This window comes from Lycorma delicatula, chromosome 8, assembly GCF_047948215.1.
Source record: "Lycorma delicatula isolate Av1 chromosome 8, ASM4794821v1, whole genome shotgun sequence".
In the NCBI taxonomy this organism is placed as follows: domain Eukaryota; kingdom Metazoa; phylum Arthropoda; class Insecta; order Hemiptera; family Fulgoridae; genus Lycorma; species Lycorma delicatula.
Window position 1 is genome coordinate 47,449,841 of NC_134462.1, and position 23,123 is coordinate 47,472,963.

At 30.5% G+C, this 23,123-nt stretch overlaps 1 protein-coding gene across 2 annotated transcripts in view; it reads right to left on the reverse strand.

Moving 5' to 3' along the window:
- LanB2 (laminin subunit gamma-1) overlaps positions 1-23,123 on the reverse strand; it is a 771,247-nt gene that overhangs the window by 41,771 nt on the left and 706,353 nt on the right. For both annotated transcript variants that reach the window (XM_075373886.1, XM_075373887.1), the window contains 10 exons: positions 17,209-17,394; positions 16,246-16,471; positions 12,363-12,472; positions 12,015-12,164; positions 9,142-9,311; positions 8,224-8,356; positions 4,002-4,226; positions 3,669-3,854; positions 2,583-2,780; positions 236-648 (listed from right to left, as the gene is read on the reverse strand). In XM_075373886.1, the coding sequence (XP_075230001.1) occupies positions 236-648; positions 2,583-2,780; positions 3,669-3,854; positions 4,002-4,226; positions 8,224-8,356; positions 9,142-9,311; positions 12,015-12,164; positions 12,363-12,472; positions 16,246-16,471; positions 17,209-17,394 (1,997 nt within the window). The remainder of the gene's footprint in view (positions 1-235; positions 649-2,582; positions 2,781-3,668; positions 3,855-4,001; positions 4,227-8,223; positions 8,357-9,141; positions 9,312-12,014; positions 12,165-12,362; positions 12,473-16,245; positions 16,472-17,208; positions 17,395-23,123) is intronic.

The window sequence follows — 23,123 nt, forward strand, 5'->3', positions numbered from 1 at the left end:
ATGTATCCAACAGGATCTTATAGAAGCTCATCAATATTTTAACTGAGTAGTTACAATTTTCTGTGCTGTAGCATATTAAAAGTGATGTATCATCTTGTCATATTTAAAAAAAAAAAAAAAAAGTTTTAATATTTATTTATAATTTTGACATTATTTTGTAATTAGATTTCATTGAATTGGTCAATAATCACAATAAAACTAATTTTGCAGAAACAACAAACAAAAATATACTTACAGGACACTGTCCAGAAGGATCACACTGTAAAGCTACTGATCCTATATTGTCACATTCACAAGGTTTACATCCATCAGCTGAAAAACCATAATAATATGCTTGACATACATCACATCTTAAACCGGTTACTCCTGTTATACAAGAACATTTTCCAGTAGTAGTATCACAAGTATGATTTAATGAACCAACTGGATCACAGTTACAAGCTTGGCATCCATTACCACTAATTATGTTATAGTATCCTGGTTCACACTGGTCACAATTTGTTCCTATTACATGTGGTTTACATTTGCATTGTCCATTTAACTGGTCACAAATTGGAGGTCCTGAATCTGTCTCTTCTGTACCAACATGGTAACACTGACATGGTTGACAATCTCCCTTAGGTAAAGCCAATGCATCTCCATAGAATCCTGTAATGAAGAACAAAAATAATTATATAAACTATGGCACTAAACACAATGAAATTAATTCAAAATTATAGATTTTAGTAGTTTCACACAGTAGCAGTTTTCTAAATAAAATTTAGACTTTCTAAAAACTTAGAGGAGGACAGATACAGGAACTAACATAACAAAGCACAACACAGTACCATACATTGTAACAATAAAATCACAATACAAGAACAAAGATTGTGATACTAATTCCTAGCTGCTTCTATGTTAAATTTTCTTTATATTCAATAAAATAACTACTTATCTGCTCCACTTTGAGACCACTGATATATATTGTAATTAATTCTTGTTTAGTGATATAGATTTATTTAAATTAATATTATTTAGCCTCAAATGGGCAATAGCAAATATATATATATATATATATATATATATATATATATATATATAATCTGGTAGTTCGTCTGCTCAGACTCAAGACTTTAAAGAATTTTATTAAGCACGGCTCATTAGTGTTAATATATAAATTACTCATATAGCAGTTTCCATTTACCAACAATCTTTAATAGTAATGTTCGAGCGCTTTCGGAATATTAAACCATACTCAGGAACAATGATGTGTTATACACTATAATTATTTACTATCACACATTATAATTATTACATCACATATCACTAATTATACTAAACTGAATTTTATAAAAATATAAATATAACAATCGATCGTCAAAAGGTAAAATAAAGTTAATGTTATCGGTCATGTCAGTATGGTCTCAATTGTTATCGAACTTGTAATGATTACAATTGAGACCTTCATACTGATATGACAGATAATGTTCACTTTATTTTACCTTTTGACGATCAACTGTTATATTTACCTATATATATAAAAATGAATGTTTGTCTGTCTGTATGTCTCTTATGCCTTCCTAAACCGTTCATCCGATAGCGATGAAACTTTCGTGAGTTGTTATGCGCACGCGCTCGAAGGTTTCTGAATTAGCTGGGGTTGAGATATTTAGGAAAATTGTATTTACTGACCGATTTGGCTCATGCTCAGATTATATATTAGTTACGTGAAAAGAAAAAGTTTTGCAAAAACTATACCCGCTAGGTGGCACCGGTGTCTAAATATTTACGAAACAACCAAAAAAATATACAAACAGATTTTCTTCTTCTATGTATATAAAAGGAAATGTTCATATGTGTGCCCGCTATAAACTAAAAAACTACAGAACCGATTTACTTGCAAGCGAAGGAGGAAAAGGAAATGGGAAACGGGAGGAAATGGAATTAGGGAAAAAGCAAAAGCTGTGAAGTTGTGTAACGTATAGTTTTTTAATGTTTTTTCAAATATTCAGTTGTGTTCATTTAATCTACAAACGCATACATATTCAAATTTAGCAATAGCGAAGCATTGCCTGGGCCTGCTAGTATTTTTATAAAATTCAATCTAGTTTAATTAATATGTTAAGAAAATAATTATAATGCATAATACATCATTGTTCCTGAGGTTCAAACCATTATTCTAATTTTATAATAAAATTAATATAAATTTTATAAAATTTTAGAATTTTGTAGTAGATACACATTATCTTTAAACATTTAATTATACATTTAATTATTATTTTAAATTAAATGTTTGGTTTTTCAAATATTTTAATTTTGTAATAAAAGTAATATAATTAATATTAATATATTTCTTATAAAATTTTATAATAGTAAGGTAGTTAATTTAATTGGTTTTTGTATTATTTAATTTTTTGTGTATTCTATTCCTAAGCAAATTCTAATGATTGCTTAACGATTGAAATGGCCATCTGCATCCAAGAATTTGAACATCTGAGCAGTTTATATTTCCAAGTTTTTTTGATAATTGTTTAGCATTGCTCTGAGTAAAAAAAAAGAATTACAATACTTTATTTACATATTAAGAATGCAAAAACAGTTACCTGGTAAACACTGATCACACTGTGGTCCACCGGTGTTATAAATACACTTAAGACATTCTCCTGTTGTTCTGTTACAATTACCAACAGCATTTGGATCAACATTATTGTTACAGTCGCATGGTAAACAAAGACGTACTGGTCCATCTCGTCCAACAGGATCCCCATAATAACCATCACTACATAAATCGCAACGAGGACCTGTAAAGATTTATAATAATAAAGTATAGATTTATTGAGAATCTTCCAATTAAAAAAAAATCATATCAAAAGATTAAAATAACAAATTTGAAGCAAGGAAAATAACATAATCATTATTAAACATATAACAATAAAATATATAATATTAAATTCAAAACATATAAAACTATAAAATAAATCCAACAATTTCTTTTGAATAAAGAATTCCTCTTTAGGGCTGAAGGGTTTTGATTTAATAAATTGTTACTGCGGTACTTCCTGGGTTTAGTAAGTAGAGAAATAAAAAACTATAAACAATAGAGATAAATAAAACACTAATTTGGAAGGAAATATTTATAAAGTAATAAAACACTTTAATTTGGAAGGAAATATTTATAAAGTAATGGTAGTCTATATTTTCATTTTCCTGAAATTATAATACTTAAATTAATGGAGGTGTGACTTTATCTACATTACAGTACCTCCATTATAAGGACTTTTCTATACTTTTATAAATGAAACTCAACAGTTCAGTATGTCAACCTTAGTATCTTTCAGAGTTCCAGGGAAAGATCAGACTTCTGCTGCTCTAGGTTAACTCTCATTCTAACATTTTTTTGAGAATCCAGGTAATTCCCAGTTCTACCATGTGGAGAATCTTTCTTTAAGTAAGCTGAATTTAGCTAAACTGCCAATTTGATTTTGAATGCTAAGGTTTTACTTTGTAGACCGTCTTGTCTAAGAAAAAGATTAACAGACTGTTGAATGTGGATAATTTGCCTTCTTGTAAAAAAACTTTCTTGAACAATATTAAAGAGAAGCTTATTTAATTATTTCTTTAACAGAGGTAGTGATTGTGGATGTAGTTGACACTTAATGTAAGATGTTAAATTTTTTTTCTAAACTTACCACTGTAACCTTTAGGGCATTCTAAACAAACAACAGTTTCATCAGCAAGTTGGATACAAGCTCCTTGATTAGGGCACGGGCACAATGAACAATCATAAGGTGTCCCTTGTAATGCATTTCCATAGTAACCTTTATTACACCTGTCACAGTTATCACCAGCAGTATTATGTTGACAAATACACCGACCTGTGCAACAAATAATATACAACTTATTTTTTTTTTGGCAGACAAATTAATACTCTATAAACAAATTATAATTAGTAACAGAAAAAACAACAGAATCTTTAAAAATAGATGTAGTTCAAATGATTGGAAACTCTTCAATTGTCTTACCAGTATTAGCTTCACAAGTATCAGCATGATTATTACAATTACAAGGGACACAGGGTGCAAATGGACCACCACTGGGTGGATCATGGCGTGAACCAGGAGCACAAGATTCACAAAACTGTCCTACATAACCAGCAGGACATTGACACATTTCAATCCATGATACTGGAGCTCCTGCTGCTCCTCTTCTAGCAGAATCTAACCTGACTTCATCAAGGAATCCCACTCCTGAAACAAAAAGAAAAGTTATTTAAATAGCATTTATTCATTATCAGATTATCACAAGAGAAAGATGTTTAATATATATATATATATATATTAATATTTTCTTCCTGGTAACTCAAAATTAATTATAGAGTACGCCAAAACTTAATTTTAATCATGTAATTCTAAACCTACCTTACTTAACACGGAGGAGAGAGTTAATGAAAGAAATTCTTCAGTAGAGAGAAAACATTTTTGAGCATTTGGACAAAAATGTTTCTATCATCATAGCTACTTGTGCCACTTCTTGTGTTACGTATGAATGTCTAATTTTTTTAATTTGTACGTCTACAATTGATTATTAATTGTAAAATATATGCTTACTTAGCTGACATAAATGCAATTTTGTTGAATTATAAATTATTTCTAATGAAAATTATTAACAGTAAATGATAATAAATCACTAAAAATGCTAAAAACTATTCATCAGATTGCCGGCCTCTATGACAAAATAGTAGTGCCTTAGCTTTTCATCCACAATTTCTAAGGTTTGAATTTCGGCACGCTCAGCAGGCTAAAATGCCTTCTGTATAAATGCCTGTATGAAAAGTGAAATCTTTTCAAACACTAAAAATTTCCAATTTGTATTTTCATGCAAAAGATTCAAGCTTTGAGATGAAATTAGTTTTTATGTATAAATTAAAATGCATGAAATCATACAATTCTTTCAGCAATAAAGTCAGTCTTATAAACACACTACATAAAATTTTCTGAAAATAATTGTTTTAAGATATAAATAAAAAATCATCTATCTTTTTATACAGATTCCCTAATAAGTCTTTCACTTAAATTAGACAAACACAACTGTTCCTAGTTTAAGAATAAATTTTCCTTTTTTATGAAGTCTTTAACAGAAACATGACAAATAGATGTCCAAAACTGGTTATTTGTTAAATATATTAAATTTGATAAAAAAACATGTTTCAACAAATAGTATCACAAAATCAGATCAAATCTATACTTAAATTGTACATTTTAATTGTTAATACTTTAAATATAGTTTTTTTTTTTGGCTGTTTTTTTTGTCTTCAGTCATTTGACTGGTTTGATGCAGCTCTCCAAGATTCCCTATCTAGTGCTAGTCGTTTCATTTCAGTATACCCTCTACATCCTACATCCCTAACAATTTGTTTTACATATTCCAAACGTGGCCTGCCTACACAATTTTTCCCTTCTACCTGTCCTTCCAATATTAAAGCGACTATTCCAGTATAGGCCTTAGTATGTGGCCTATAAGTTTGTCTCTTCTTTTAACTATATTTTTACAAATGCTTCTTTCTTCATCTATTTGCCGCAATACCTCTTCATTTGTCACTTTATCCACCCATCTGATTTTTAGCATTCTCCTATAGCACCACATTTCAAAAGCTTCTAATCTTTTCTTCTCAGACACTCCGATTGTCCAAGTTTCACTTCCATATAAAGCGACACTCCAAACATACACTTTCAACAATCTTTTCCTGACATTTTTGATGTAAACAAATTATATTTCTTACTGAAGGCTTGTTTAGCTTGTGCTATTCGGCATTTTATATCGCTCCTGCTTCGTCCATCTTTAGTAATTCTACTTCCCAAATAACAAAATTCTTCTACCTCCATAATCTTTTCTCCTCCTATTTTCACATTCAGTAGTCCATCTTTGTTATTTCTACTACATTTCATTACTTTTGTTTTGTTCTTGTTTATTTTCATGCGATAGTTCTTGCGTAGGACTTCATCTATGCCGTTCATTGTTTCTTCTAAATCCTTTTTACTCTCGGCTAGAATTACTATATCATCAGCATATCGTAGCATCTTTATCTTTTCACCTTGTATTGTTACTCCGAATCTAAATTGTTCTTTAACATCATGAACTGCTAGTTCCATGTAAAGATTAAAAAGTAACGGAGATAGGGAACATCCTTGTCGGACTCCCTTGCTTATTACGGCTTCTTTCTTATGTTCTTCAATTGTTACTGTTGCTGTTTGGTTCCTGTACATGTTAGCAATTGTTCTTCTATCTATGTATTTGAACCCTAATTTTTTAAAAATGCTGAACATTTTATTCCAGTCTACGTTATCGAATGAGTTTTCTAGGTCTATAAACGCCAAGTATGTTGTTTTGTTTTTCTTTAATCTTCCTTCTACTATTAATCTGAGGCCTAAAATTGCTTCCCTTGTCCCTATACTTTTCCTGAAACCAAATTGGTCTTCTCCTAACACTTCCTCAACTCTCCTCTCAATTCTTCTATATAGAATTCTGGTTAAGATTTTTGATGCATGACTAGTTAAACTAATTGTTCTGTATTCTTCACATTTATCTGCTCCTGCTTTCTTTGGTATCATTACTATAACACTTTTTTTGAAGTCTGATGGAAATTCCCCTTTTTCATAAATATTACACACCAGTTTGTATAATCTATCAATCGCTTCCTCACCTGCACTGCGCAGTAATTCTACAGGTATGCCGTCTATTCCAGGAGCTTTTCTGCCATTTAAATCTTTTAATGCTCTCTTAAATTCAGATCTCAGTATTGTTTCTCTCATTTCATCCTCCTCAATTTCCTCTTCTTCCTCTACAACACCATTTTCTAATACATTTCCTCCGTATAACTCTTCAATATATTCCACCCATCTATCGACTTTACCTTTCGTATTATATATTGGTGTACCATCTTTGTTTAACACATTATTAGATTTTAATTTATGTACCCCAAAATTTTTCCTTAACTTTCCTGTATGCTCCGTCTATTTTACCAATGTTCATTTCTCTTTCCACTTCTGAACACTTTTCTTTAATCCACTCTTCTTTCGCCAGTTTGCACTTCCTGTTTATAGCATTTCTTAATTGCCGATAGTTCCTTTTACATTCTTCATCACTATCATTCTTATATTTTCTACGTTCATCCATCAGCTGCAATATATCGTCTGAAACCCAAGGTTTTCTACCAGTTCTCTTTATTCCGCCTAAGTTTGCTTCTGCTGATTTAAGAATTTCCTTTTTAACATTCTCCCATTCTTCTTCTTCTTCTAAATATAGTTAAACAGCTTAAAATGCAATAAAATAATATAATATTAATAATAAATATATGTATACATTTATTAGTATTTTAATCATAGGACCTTGTTAAATATGATTTATCAATTAATCTAAGTTGTGAACTCAAAAATAGTTTTTCCTCAAAATCATGAATTGGCTTAATGATAAACTGGTTGAAAAAAGATGGCTAAGTTACATTAATTTTTTCTTCATATACACTGGGCTGAATAATCAGTCCTTATAAAAATGTGTAAGCTTTAGAGGAGAAAGTCATCTGTAAGTCATGACTGAATTCTGCTAAGACACAACTTATGGCTTAATACAATTCACCAATGCTTAAAAAGTTATGATGGTTAATCAATCAACAACTTTATCACAACTAGTGTAGTTAGCAAGCTGGCTTCTAGATTTGGTCTCGGGTTTGGTATTTCCAGGTATCTTTCCAAGTTCCAGGGAAAGATCAGACTTCTGCTGCTCTAGGTTAACTCTCATTCTAACATTTTTTTGAGAATCCAGGTAATTCCCAGTTCACCCATGTGGAGAATCTTTCTTTAAGTAAGCTGAATTTAGCTAAACTGCCAATTTGATTTTGAATGCTAAGGTTTTACTTTGTAGACCGTCTTGTCTATGAAAAAGATTAACAGACTGTTGAATGTGGATAATTTGCTGGACAAAGGATAACTTTAAGGACAAAGTACTGTCATTTTTAATCTATCATTAAGATTTATCCTCCTCATTAAAATATAAAGAAGATACCTGAGGTTGTAGTAATAGAATAAATTAAAATATGAAATATTTCAATCTTTTAACATGAGTTATAAAAGTTGGACAGAAGTTTTCAAGAACTAATAAGTTAAGTTTTTGAAAATTTATATTACTAATAAAACTTAAAAATATAAGTCCTATAAAACTTTAAAAAAATGAAATTCATTATTTAGATACCTTGAGGCGTGTATGTTCCTCGAATTTTAAGAGCAGTTAAGTTTGCTAATAAACTCATAAAATCTCGAGCTGAAAGTCGTGGTTGCCATCCATAATCTGGATTTTCATGAAGTCTAAATTTATATGATTGTGTCTGTAAGAACATATAAGGAATTAATATTAAAATACAAACCCATTTATCCAAACTTTATTAAACCAATATCTGCATTATATGAAATATGTAATAGAAAATTTATAACCCAGTTTATGAAAAGTAAATAGTTATACTAGATATATTTAAACTATTTTATATTTATTACATTATTTAGATTCAATTTTGATAAATTAAAGTGATAAGGAATATATATGTTTTATATTTAATTTTCAAAAAAAAGTAAAAAATTAAAAATATGATTTAAAATAGAAAAGAATTTAATTTTCAAATCAAAAACTAAAAAATAAAAAAAATAAGAGGAATAGTTTAAATAGAATAAAAATAAATTTTTTTAAGTAACTACAATACATGATATTGTAAAAACTTACTGATGTTATTTACTTAGCAACTACATTGATTTATATGATATTACCAGTCACCGAACAACTTGTGCAGTTTTTCTTGATTTGGGGCTTACATGCAGTTGTGCCCATTGTTCATATAATGAATGTAACTGTAGCTCATTACATCCATAGATTATCTGGCCAAGTAGTTTAGTTAATTAGAAACAACAAAATGGTGGTGGCGTTAGTATCAAGGAGTTCTTAGGTACAACTGCAAAAGTTAAAATTCAATCTATCACCCCCTGCAGAAGAAGACTAGTGCTAATCATTACAGCATTCTGACGTATACTTCAATAACTGACCAAAATTCAGTAAATCAATGCAATAATAACATTAAATTATATTTATATTTTTATTATTCAAAGTTATGATTCAACTTACTGTAGTTGTTGGCAAAGGATTAGCTTGACCAAATATTGTTTGTGATATTGTAATTCCAGCTCCTTTCAAGATGACATCCTCAATGGCAGGAGTAGGTCCGTTTCTTCCTATCCTGAGCTTGAATTCAAGATCTTGATTATAACTAGCTCTCTGATCTCCAAGAAACCTGTCTGCAAATAAATATAAAGAAAGACGTTTTAGATAAATAAGAGTAATTGCAGTATTAACTCAATTATCATAATACTTTAGTGAGCTAAAATAATTCAGACATTCAGTGAAAAAGAAAAAACATAATCCTTTAGACTATTGTATTTTCATTTGGTACTAAATTTTAGCAATAATAATAAAAATAATATTTTTTCATTACAAAATTTAATAGAGAATAAGTAGATTACAGAAGCAAATAATAGTGGATGTGAGTAAATGAAACTTAAGTGTCTGAAGTGTCATAATTCTAAGGAAATTGTATGAAAAGGATTGTTTCTAACAAACTTTAATATTTATGCAGTTATGAATGACAAAAAGAGAAGATCCTTCTTTTATCCCCAGGGACATATTTACTTTTTCTTTATATGATCTATACAATGCATAGATAAGAAAAAGTATGTTATGCATATCTTTACACATTATTATGTTTTATTATCTAAACAAAATATTTATTCATTCATTCATTTAAATATAAAACAAGGCAACAGAAAAGAAAACAAGAATGCAGGAAATATAACAGTGCAGGAGATAAAGTGTAATACTTATATGTGAGCAATGCAGGATTACAACCAAAGTGATCTATTAACAGCTAAAAATAACCAAATCACTTGTACGCTATTCTAATCAATGGAACTGACTAGTTTATCCAGGTTGGGTTTGGTTTCTTGTGTGATTTAATCTCTCAAAAAGGAATGTTTGATCACCATAAAAAATTCTCTTTCGTCCTTTATTTATAAATCACACAATAGTCAACTCAAGGTATTGCCTACACGAATATTATGAATATATTGACTGAAACTACATGTATACTCTTGGTGGAGATGCAGGAAACTAAGAATGGTAACTACAGACGAACTTATCAAATATTTCTTATTACATTTCTTACCATTAATTATTATAAGATTAACCTTAAAATACTTTGGATTCTAATAAATGCGCATAAGATCAACGTAGTCAAATTGATTGTAATATTGTAAAATATCAAACTCTGATTCCTACTCCCTGAAAATCTTTGTCTGGACAAATATTAAGATTTCTCATATAAATATTTAATGAAAATCAAAGAATTCAAAATATTTCTTTCCAATGAGTCACCAGATTTTGCATGTGTACTTAATACTTCAATACAAGAACTGACTGGAGCATCTGCATCGGCAATGGTCGTTTATTCAATAATCTTAAGTAAAAATTCATAATATATTTACAAGTGATCAATGATGTAAAGTGAACGAAGTTGATAATTAGTCCTTGAGTAGGTTTAAATGATATGAAAAGTTCATGTTTTAAACACACCGACACGTTTAACAAATTTAATGCGTTCACTTGAATCACGTCGGGGTTGCCAAAATTATGTTTAGTATAAATGCAGATGAATAAGATTTACGCAATAAAAACAAATAGAAATTAAGTTTAATAAAATTAACGTTTATATAAGAATGTTTAGTATAACACATGATACAATAAGCTTGTACTGAACTGAATAGTTTAATAGTTAAAAGTGGACTGATTTTCATGTTGCCTACCGTTGCCAAAACAACTGCCCTTAGCAACGACAAACATATGTGTATTTGTTGGAAGTATGAATTGCGTTAGAAATGCAACATACCGCCCACCTTGAAAACATCAGTTTTTAACGTGAACAAACATGAACAAATACAAACATTAAAACATAATAAAACAGAAAATTGAACAATGAAATTAATACAAACTTGTTTAGCATTTAATGGAATACAAGTTAAATTTTGAATGTGTTGGGTAAATAGGAATTTTTTTTTAAGAATTAAAAACAATTCCTATTTACAGCAGACAATTATTCCACAGCAGACAAAATAGAAAATTACGGTGAACTTGACACTACGAGAAGACCTTGAATCCACTAGACCAAATCTACTTTACGCATTAACGTAAACAGTATCCTTTTTTTTAATATAATTGAAAGTTACCATAGTCCTTTTAAAATCTTTCTACAAAAACTATTGGAAACTCTTTTTCTAATAAATTCAATGTTATAGTGTGTGTGTGTGTGTGTGTGTGTGGTGATTTTAATGCTATTTTTCAGGAAAATTCTAGTCTAATGATGAATAAACTATTAATTTAGTTTGAGTTACAAACTTACAAAAGATAATTTTATGCAGATTACTGTGTTTGAGATCATAACTGTCAACTTTTTTTTATTCTTTTAAAAGGGTGATTAATAAAGGATTCATTTAGAAATTTGGGAAACCTATTGTCAGATAGGTTTCTCAAATTTCTAAGCCCACCGGGCTGGTCTAGTGATAAACTTGTTGCAAATTACCTGTTTTTAGCTGATTTTTGAAGTCGAAAATAGGATTTGAATCACATTCAAATCCTAGAAAAAGTTAGTTACTTTTAGATGGATTTGTATTGTAGACTTGGACTCAGGTGTACTTTGGTGGTTGGAGTTTATTAACCATGTATCTCAGGAATGGTCGGCCTGAGTCTGTACAACACTATTCCTCATCTGCATGTTGTTGTACATATCATCCCCATCTCATTGAGTCATGAGGGGTTGCTTATTGTTCACTAGTTGAACAGATTGCAACGTACACATTAGCAGATAAAAAATAAAAATAGGTTTCTCAAATTATCAAAAGATTTCTTCATTTATTTACATTAATTGAAAAAAAAATTTAAATTTCACAAACCTGGGGCAACAAAATATGCATTTTCTCTTTCTGGTGCCATTACAGATACCACTTGTTGTTCACTTATATACTGTAAAGAAAGATTTCTGTGTGATGTATCTTCTGCAATCCATCTCTCACTGTGGCGACCAAACATACTTTCAATAGAAACTGTAAAAAGTAAATTATATTAATGCAGCCAGCTAAAAAAAAATTATTTAGACAAAATTAAGTGATAAACTTCCAGAAAGAAATAACTGAAAGAAGAAAATTTTCATAATGGAATCTGTAAAAGCAGCATTTTAAAAGAATTATGATAAGTAACTAAAATAAATTGTGTTAATTATAGAATATATAATTTCTTTTTACCTTTTGAATAACCAGGAGCAGAATGACAAACAGAAGAATGCCCATAACAAAAACAAGGTGTACAGCCAAACTCATTATCTTCATCCAGATTGAAGAAGCCTGGTTTACATCTATGAAATAGAAAAAAAATGCTTAAAAATAGTCCAGAGATACGTACTGAATAGTTTGTTACATTTTTAGATTATTAAAACAATAAGTCAATTTTTGGGTTATTAAAATTCAACCAAATGGTGTACATATTGTAGGTACCTAACATCAGATACAAGTCCCTCCTAAAAAAAAATTGTTCTGAAGAACAACAAGCATCCCATGCCAGAATTCTAGAGGGAGAATTAAGGAAAGAAGTAATTTCCTGTTGTTTCCTTCACTGAGCTGAATGTACTTTGTTGCATATCAGTATGCCAGTGCAGCAAAATATAAACAATATTCTGTTTTATACAAAATAGCTTTACTTTCTTCACCATAGGTACAATGTTACGATGAAAATAAAAGCTTGCTTGTACAAGGCAGACAGTTGCTGTACAGGGCATTATATTACTGTTTTCCTGTAATGTTAGACTTATTCAGAAATTGAGCAATCCACATTGTAGTATGTTTAACTATTTTCATAAATAATAGAAATTAACTATAATTTATTATCTTTTGTTTAATTTTAGACAATAATTTATTTTTAAATATTTAGCGTACTTATAATATTCCTTACTATATACAGTACAAAAATGAATAGTTTATACTTGTATTAATAGATTATTATTACACTCCCTTCATCAAGTGAGTCATAGAATGAATGAACTCTTTATACGAATAAAGGTTATATTTCATTTGTTATATTAATATACACTTGTACTGGATATTGGTTTTGATATTGGATATTGGTTTTTGTTTATAGTAATAAACATCATCATTAAGTAATAGGCCTGTATCCTAAAAATTAAAATAATCTATTAGTAGCTTAGTTATTTTATACATATTCATAGAATAGCTGAGTAATTTATATACTGCACTGTTGACTAGTATTTAATACTAATAACTTTTTATTTCCAATAAACTGATTTAGTTCAATTCTTGGCATGTTCTGGTACGAATGCTGTAGTTGTTTCTTTCTGTAATGTAAAAAAAATTAAACTGAGTAAAAGAAGATGGAACTGCTAATCTTCGAAATGACAGATAAATTTATCATATATCTAGACAGTGGTAGTGAAAGTGACTCTTCCATTGTAGCCAGAGAAAGTGGTGAACTTGCACAGGAACTGGACATGTAATGCAAATTTTAAATAAGTGATGATGATGATGCCCCGGAAAAACTCCAACTCCAACTCCATGTCCATGCAATAATATCTATGCACATGTACTAGGCAGACATAGGCATGGTGCTTCGGTACCTTCACTTATGTTGGTCAATGGGGCAATGATCTTGCTCAGCAACTCCCTGTGGAATGCAGGATTGGTGGTATCAAGTTGTCCAAGCTGATTGTGATTGTGCTTCTTGGTTTTGCTCTTTGCAGCGGTGATGGGAGACATGACCGTGATCTGGTTTTGCTGATGCTGGGCGGAGTGCGGATGGGAAGTGCTCATCCTTACTGCTATGTGTGAGCCCTGGGATTGTCGGTCAGGCAGTACCTGACTCCCCGTTAAATCTGTGGGAGGCAGCTAAATGGGAGAACCCAGGCAGGATCAATGATCTGAGGCATGCCCAACCATTCTCTGTTTGCACCTTGTGACATATTAATTAGTGAAACATATTTTTATGAAAAGTGAACTAAGTTTCGACCGAAGAGTGGCGGATCGATTCCAAAATATCTTGTAATCAAGAGGAAGGAAGGCAATTTTTCAAAGTTAACCCTTCCGTGATACCTTGAGGCATCACGGAAACAGCTGGATCTGTTAAGGAGATAAGAAAGACTATGTTAGGATTTTTTATTGAGATCGTCAACAACCCTCTCCATTGTCATGACTACTCAAAGCAAAGAAGATGGGACTCATCGATACTGAAGTTATCCCACGTATTAGTTTAAATACTTCCAATGGGTGTTTTTGTGTGCAGGGACCTACTAAACCGCACAGAAGAAGAAATCGTTGAAGAGCTACATCCACAAAGAGTCGTTGTATGTCAAAGATTGAACACACAATGCAATGGAGAAGCTGTAGCCTCCATGTTGCATGTCCTGATGTTCAGCCGACCCAAGTGTCTGGAGAAGTAAAAGTTGGTCTTCATCGGTTAGATGTTCGTCCATTCATTCCAACTACATTGCGGTGTTTTGGGTGCCAGAAATTTGAACAACCAGCAGTGCAATGTACAAGGAAACAAATCTGTGTGTATGGTGAGTTGTTGCAACCTGATGACCCATGCAGGGATCCACCTGAGTGTGTCAATTGCCATGGCCATCACTCAGCAAGATAATTGTCCTGTTTATAAATAAGAAGAAGCTATCCAGGAAGCAGCATACAGAAGGTCAACTACTATGATACAAAGAAAATTGTGACTTGTAGGTTGCAAAAGACTACGACCTAGACTCAGGTTGCTGCAGCACCCTTTAAAATAGATGATACATTTTAAAATAGATGATACATCTGCATGTATGCAGATGATACATTTTTGCTGGTTACAGGAGATTAGAGGAATGAGATCGAATTCAGAGCAGCCCAGGCTTGCAAGATTCTCCAGTTGTGAAGTTTGCAACATAAAATGGAGTTTAGCCTAGAAAAAACAGTAATGATGTTGCTCAAGAGCAGACTAGCTGTTATACAACAACCTCATGTATAAATGACAGGTCATCAAATTAGGTATGCTGTCAAAAAGGCTGTTCTGCTTTCTTTGGTGTTCAAAGAGCAGTTCACCCTGATTGGGGGCTTAATCTCAGAACCATGTGTGTTCTATATAAGGGTGAGTACAAGGCTATAATACTGTGTGCTGCACCTATCTGGGCTCATTGAATGAGGTACACATGTTATAGGAATGTTTTGTTGAGAGCCCAGCATCTCCTATTGTTATCTGTGATTGGTGCCTATAAGACTATCTCTCGAGAGGCGGTCCTTGTTATTTCTGGTATTAAGCTCATTGATACCCTTACAACTGAGTGCCAATTATGTTATGATGCAAAGAAGATAAGCCATCTTACTTCTGGGTGTTTAAAAAAATATACAACCAAGGTTTTTATTTATGGCAGGTCAGGTGGACTTAATCATTTGATGGCAATTACAAGCATGATATTTTTCTTGATGTGAGAAGTATGCAGGTGTTTAGGGGGTTTCCTGTAATGGGCATGTTAGACAGTTTCTTTCCGGATATGGCCAGATTCTTTCTAATAGGTTGGCCAGACTTGGTTTGATTAATTTGGGCTTGTGTCTGGTGTGTAGGGCCATTGAGGATGCGTGCCATGTCTTATATGTCTGCCCCAGGTACAAAACTGAATAAACTAAAGTAGCTCGAGAGCTTGTGAGGATCAATTTTGGTTTTGATCTGCAAATTAATTGGAACCTGATAGGAAATGCCCTGGTTAGCTGAGATATTTGCTGTTAGGGTGTGAAGAGTGTAGGCATTGACCTGCTGTCAATGGCTATTTTAAAATATTTATAAAAATAGTACAAATTATTTTATAAAAATCATATAATGGACCTTGAGGATATCGGATTAGTTTGGCCAAGCTAAAAGGAAGTGATATTGAAAACCAAATACTTTTAAACCTGAATAATTGTTTTCTTTTTCATTTACTTACTTATCAAATTGGCTTTATGTAAAGTATTCATACCTTCAATACATTGTACCTGCTGTAATTTGTACAGCTTACTGAATCCAATTGTGCCTAAAAAATTTAACAAAAAAATAAAAACAAACATCTGTTTTACAGTTATGACATATTATTTTAACTATTCAATAACTTACGTTCTACATCTTATTCCTTCAACATTTTCTTTACATTCACAAGTACCAGTATATGGATCACATTTAGGTTCATTATTCATACTTCCTGGAGGATAACAACCACATTCTTTACAACCTTGAGGTCCAAAATCATAGTAATTGACATCACAGTGATCACATTTTTCTCCAGTTACACCAGGTTTACATTGACAACGTCCTTCACTGTTGCATTGTAAACTTCTTGACCCTTTAAAATAAACAAAATTATGTAAATTATACATACATTATTCTAAGTAAACTAAAATTCAAATATATTCCAGCATTTAGAAATTAGAAAAAATTTTATTGTTGTCTTTTTTATCAAAATATCTCAGAATACTGCCGATTCTGTGAGCTAATTTAAATTAATAATAATAAACACATAATTTACATAATAATGGTACATAATATATTCAATGAAGAAAAGTCTGCTAAGCTGTATGTATGATAAGTTACTAGGGGAGTGTGAAGAAGCAACAAGAAATGATGGTTGGAAAGCAAAAAAAGAAACCAATAAGTAATAAATTAAATATAAATTATTAGTGGAATAGTTATAAACAGAAATTAATATTTTTAATCAGTAGACACTAAAAGATGTGATGTTATCTTTATTAATAGATACAAAATATAGTGTCCACTTTATAATCCCTAAATTTAAAACTGGCAGTTGCTGCAATCTAATTTTAATTAGTAAATTACTAAACAGGACTACATGATTTTAACTTGCCACTGATAACCTTAATGTTGAAAAAGTTTTCTAAAGTAACATAAAGATACAGAATCTATACTTATGGATTACAAAGCCACTTTATTTCTTGAATGTATTAATTATGTTGACAATTTAAATTTGAAAAACAGAATATTTAAAATTCTATTGCCGCTAACATAAATTTTGAAAATATATTTTTATATAAGAAAGTAAAATCATTCTATTATAATTCTTACCGAGTTCATTACAGTTACAAGGCACACAGTAATTGTTGTCTCGCTGATAGTAATTGTCTTTACATCTTTCACAATTTGGTCCATCTCTATTACCAATACAATCTAAGCAATGTCCACCATGACCAGTAGCTTCATAAAGCTCTTTATCAAAGAAACATCGATGAGAGAATCCATTGCAATTACATGCTGCAACAAAAATAAGTAACAATATTATTTAATATCATATTAACATAATGTAAACATAAAAAGAATTTTGCTGGTGAGTAAATTTTTTAATAAAAATTTTATTAGTAGAATTTGAATCTGGTGTTAATAGGTTTACTATTCAAGTGTAATATAAAACAAGTATCAAAACAACCATTTTTGTTTACTATTATTACTATTAGTATGGCAAATATAGTACTGTTATGTAATGAAACCTTATAACCATTTTATTCATCCATATATTATATCCATATAAAAGCAACTGCCTTTACAAGAACTCGAACCTTAGAACTTTTGACTTCAAAAATCAGCTGATTGTGCGATGACAAATTTAATCACTAGACTAACCAGGCGAGCTTATAATATTGACAATATAAGATATATTTTTAAGTCATCATGTGATTTTCTGGCTTGAAACATGTTCCTTCAACCATGCCCATATTTATACTCCTTTATTTCTGGCTAAACTTCTAAGATCCTGAATAGCTCTCATTTATGTTTAAATTATTTATAATTTCTACTCTTTTTTTAGTTCTTTTTTTACCTTTATTGATGCTTCTTGCACTGTTTAAATCGGGCCTTTCCTTTCATGATATATTCCAGCCAATTATATTTCCTATTCTAAAATTGTTTAAATTAAATTTCAATTCTTGTTCATTTCCCTCATTACTTGGTTATTTTCCCTTCTGTCTGTTTAATCTTCTCTAATATCCTCTACCACCACATTTTTAACAAATTCCATTTCTTTTTCTTCATATCCACATATATAAAATTATATGTCAAACAAAACTCTTTAGTCTAACACCAACTTACTACATAATAATTATTTCTTTTCATTAAATGGTCTCTTAGCCATTGCTTTTTTTATTGTTTTTATTTTGTTTTCACTTACAATTTTCTGTTTAACATGGTACCTAAATAACTATACTGATTTACCTGTTCCATTCTTCCTTCTTTTGTACAGACATTCATTGACTTATTATCCTTTTTAATTTTGCTTTCCTAATATTGATTTTCATATTATATTTGACAATTGCATCTTTAAATTATCTGTAGAATATCATGTAGAAATCCAAAGACGTACCATGCTATCTACAAACCGTATGCAGTTTATTCTCCTTCCTCCTAATCTGATTCCTTCATTTTCTTTCACAGCATTTAAGGCAGCACTCTTGTCTTACTCATATTCCTAGGTCAAACCACTTATTTTGAGCATCCTTTATTTTCATAGCTGTGTTCTAATTCAGATATAATTCTTTAATTAATTTTCCATTTTTTAATCTACTCTTTGGCTTTTTATTATATACATTATTTTATTTTTTTTTTAAATGGTTGAATGATTTTTCCATATCTATAAATCACTTATTATTGTACAATTATTATTAATTATTTTGTCATAAATATATGGTTTAGTGTTTTAATTTAGAACCTGTTTGACTTTATAAGGTAATTTTGAATATTAAGTACTGATATTTAATGAATATCAAGTAAGGATACTTTAATATTGTTTTTATAATTTGGGATTGAACAACTGAGTAATATGAAACATAATTGTTATTTACATCCTTCATTAAAAGTCTAGTAGCTGGTTTATCTACTTGTTGTTCAGCTGAATACTGTAATATACCACATAATTCTTGGAACAGGTTTTCCTTAAGAAAGCTCGAACCAGTACTAAAGTGATTCCTTAATATCTAGAGGAAAACTACTTGATCCAGCTTTCATTTCAGATGCAAACAAAAAACTGTACATCAATAATTTGATGCTCAATACTCAGAGAAATTGTGAATGTGAGGGATGCCTGAAAAGAATTAAAACTTGCCTTAAGGGCTAGTTTGGGTGAAGATATTGTTAAATTTTATGATCCCTTATTGATAGATGATCTCATTCTTACATCCTTCCATTTTTCCTAATCTTTGATCTCTTCCCTTCAGTGATTTTCTGTAAGTTTTACTTAAACTTCTAGTTCTAGTACTAAAGTTCTAGTTATGAAAATTATTAGAAGTTTGAATACTTGGTTATTTGTATGGTTGGTGGTAGGTTGGTTTTCTGGACTGAAACAGGGATTTGGTTTTTTATTCAATATTTGTTCAAAAGCTCAATCAGGTACTGCATCTATCTGAATAGAGCTACCTCACAAATTAATTTCTAATACAATACAGTGTAATAAAATGTAATCATTTTTTTATATTTCTAAAAATACTATTATTCTCAAAATGCACTGTGAAAAATTTAAACTATTTAGTACATAGCTGACATAGTAGAAATAATATGGAAGATTGTGTTGACAACTTGCAAGTAATAGCAGACTACAACAGATAAGGTCAAAACTTTAATAAACGTTTTTGCTTTCTGTTTGGTTCATACTTTAGTAGGAATTCCTAGCAACGAAAGAGCTGATACTGTTTCTAAGTTAGCTTGCATTTAGCCAAATTCATGAAAAATGTTATACATTCTGATTGTGTGTGCTTACTGAAAGATCAATTAAAGAAATTCAGAAAAATGATTGGTTGATTAGGTTGACTACATTGATAGGTAACATGTATCACATTAAAGCAAGAGCATTACCATGGAAGTCATTGATGAAACCTCACATTCTTCTTGTGTAGCTTAAAACAGCCCGTAAACTAAGTCTGCAATAGTAAATTGGGATTGTGACTATTCTCATTTTTGTACAATTGTGAAGTATAGTCCTACTAGAATTATAATTAATAATGATTTATTTAAAGATGAAAATTTATTTGATAAGATTCTATGACGAGCTCATGTTACTGTGGATTATTGGTTTGGGGATTTAGTAGTCTAAATTCCCAAAAATCATACAAAAAACACATCTATTTTGTTTTGGTTACAACATCTGTTGTAACCAAAGTTGACCATTTTTTAAGTTCTCTAAATTTTAGTGTTAGGCTTTTATCTAAATTTTAATATATTTTACAGTTGCTGTTTGATTTTTTGTAAAAACTCTTTACACTTATAGTTCAGTTACTAACTTGCACTTTACATATAAATTATCAGCAATTTACTTCAACTATTTCATTGTTTTTATTTTTTTAAATTATCGATTTTGTAACCGTTTAAGGTTTTTACATTTATGGAAGCTCTCTACAACCCTTATTTTTTTATTTATTTATTTTTTCTTGTTATATGCCATCACATGCAAGATTTTGTTTGTGAAATTTCATGTCACTTTTTGGAAAATAATTCATCAAGATGTTCATAAAAAATGTAATGTATACTTTTTAAATAATTCATAGTACGGACTGAATGTGTATTTTTAAATAATAATTTATGGCTGTTTTTTTAGTAATAACTTTCTCGATTGCATGATCATAAAAAACAATCGAAAAGGTTCTATTGAGTATTTAACTATTTTTCGTATTCACATATGAACTTTTAACAAAAAATTGACGGAGGATAAAATGATTTTTAACAGCAAAAGAGGTATTATTGACTTGAAAGGTTAGCTATACTTTTTACTTCCTTGTACGAAGTACAAAATCGCGAAAAATTTCGGTTTTCAGATTTCAACGGAAACATCCATTTTGACCATCCCTGAATCCATTTTGACTAATTTCGGCGTGACGTCTGTACGTACGTATGTACGCGTACCTCGCATAACTCAAAAACGATTAGCCGTAGAATGTTGAAATTTTGGATTTAGGGCTGTTGTAATATCTAGTTGTGCACTTCCCCTTTTAATTGCAATCGACTGGACCAAAAGTGTTCAAGAGCTCAAATCCAAAAATATGGATTTGGACCCTTGCTTAACTGCAGCAATAAGCCCTATTTGAGAGATTTTCAGCGATACATCATAAGTTGTACTTATTTTCATTGGTTCCAGAGTTATAGCTCAATAAAATCTGAATTAATGATGAAATATTTGGATCTTACAAGGGGAAGGCACATTAGCGAGAATCCGACTTCCTTTTTTTATTAATAATTATTAACCTGTAATTTTAGCCGGTTTCCGTGGCACGAGTGGTAGCGTCTCGGCCTTTCATCCGGAGGTCCTGGGTTCGAATTCCGGTTAGGCATGGAATTTCTCACACGCTACAAAAATTATCATTCATCTTATCCTTTGAAGCAATACCTGAACGGTGGTCCCGGAGGTTTAAAAAAACCTGTGATTGTAAAAACATTTTTACAATAAATACTAAAAAAAATGTAATAAAAAATATAAATATATAAAAAAATATATATAATTTAATAGGCGTACAAGGAAGTCATGTGGCGTCCACATCAGATTTATTTGCACCAGCCAATTTGCAATTTTCTCTGGTAACAAAATGAAATCCTTTTAAAATTTAAGGAACAATCTTGTACATCTATGAAACGCGAGTAGAAATTCTTCAAACATAAATGAATACGAAATAGTAGTGACTCACTCATACATAAACAGCCGACATTCTTTTAGACGTATTCACAGGAAAGGATTTTAATTTGGATGTAATACAAAATGAAAGAATATTATACAATTAAAAAAAAGGTAAAAAAATTAAATAAGTATAACAAAAAACAATAGCTTAGAAGAATGACGTTCAAAATAACTAAGTTAAGTCATATAATATTAATAAGAAATTACTAAAGAAAGAATGCGTCATGGCATTTTTGTTGTTTTTTAGAAATTATATGAATAAAGTTGGATGAAACCGGTCACCAAAGTTAACCGTATAGCAATATTAAAAGGCTTTTCCAGGCAATAAAAATAGAAGTAATTAATTGCGGCAAAACCTAAATCTTTGTCAAAAGTCTAATTATTCATTATTTGTGAACAACTAGTGGGTGGTTTATATCTTTGGGCGGTGATATATCATTGATGTAATGAATTTTATAAAGAATTATAAATAAAATGGTTAGAAAAGTCATGATTAAAATAAATAAGTTAAATACGAGTACTTCAAAAATTAAATATATGCTGTGCCTTCTATTATGTTAAATACATTTTCATTATAAAAATAATCAATTCACTTTTTTAACATTAATTTGGAAAAGATAAACTGTAATCGTCGGTCTTTAAGTAGCTGAGTTTTTACTTCAGTGTGAGAAGGAAAGGATAAATCTAACGATTATAATATAATAATATTTAATCATGAATTATAATCCAATTTTTTTCTTAATATTTTTAAAGAAATACTGAAATTATAAAAAACTGATCTTTTCTTTGAAATAGCTAATGGATTCTAACCCATCGGGTTGGTCTAGTGGTGAACGCGTCTTCCCAAGTCAGCTGATATGGAAGTCGAGAGTTCCAGCGTTCAAATCCTAATAAAGTCAGTCATTTTTACATGGATTTGAATACTAGATCGTGGATACCGGTGTTCTTTGGTGGTTGGGTTTCAATTAACCACACATCTCAAGAATGGTCGAACTAAGACTATTCACTTCACTACACTTCATTTACACTCAAACATATCATCCTCTGAAGTATTTTCTGAAAGGTAATTACCGGAGGCTAAACAGGAAAGAGAAAGAAAAGAAAAGCTAATGGATTCTAGGAAATACTAAATCTATTTTTAAATAACTTACAAAGATGTATACAGGCAGTCAATTATCAGTGGTAGACGTGCAAATTTTCTAGTACCGGAACGTTTGATTTTCTACTATTATAGCAGACCATAAAGAATATGGTATAGTGGTGAACTCGTCATCGCAAATCAGCGGATTTCGAAGTCGAGAGTTCTAAGGTTCAAATCCTAGTAAAGGCAGTT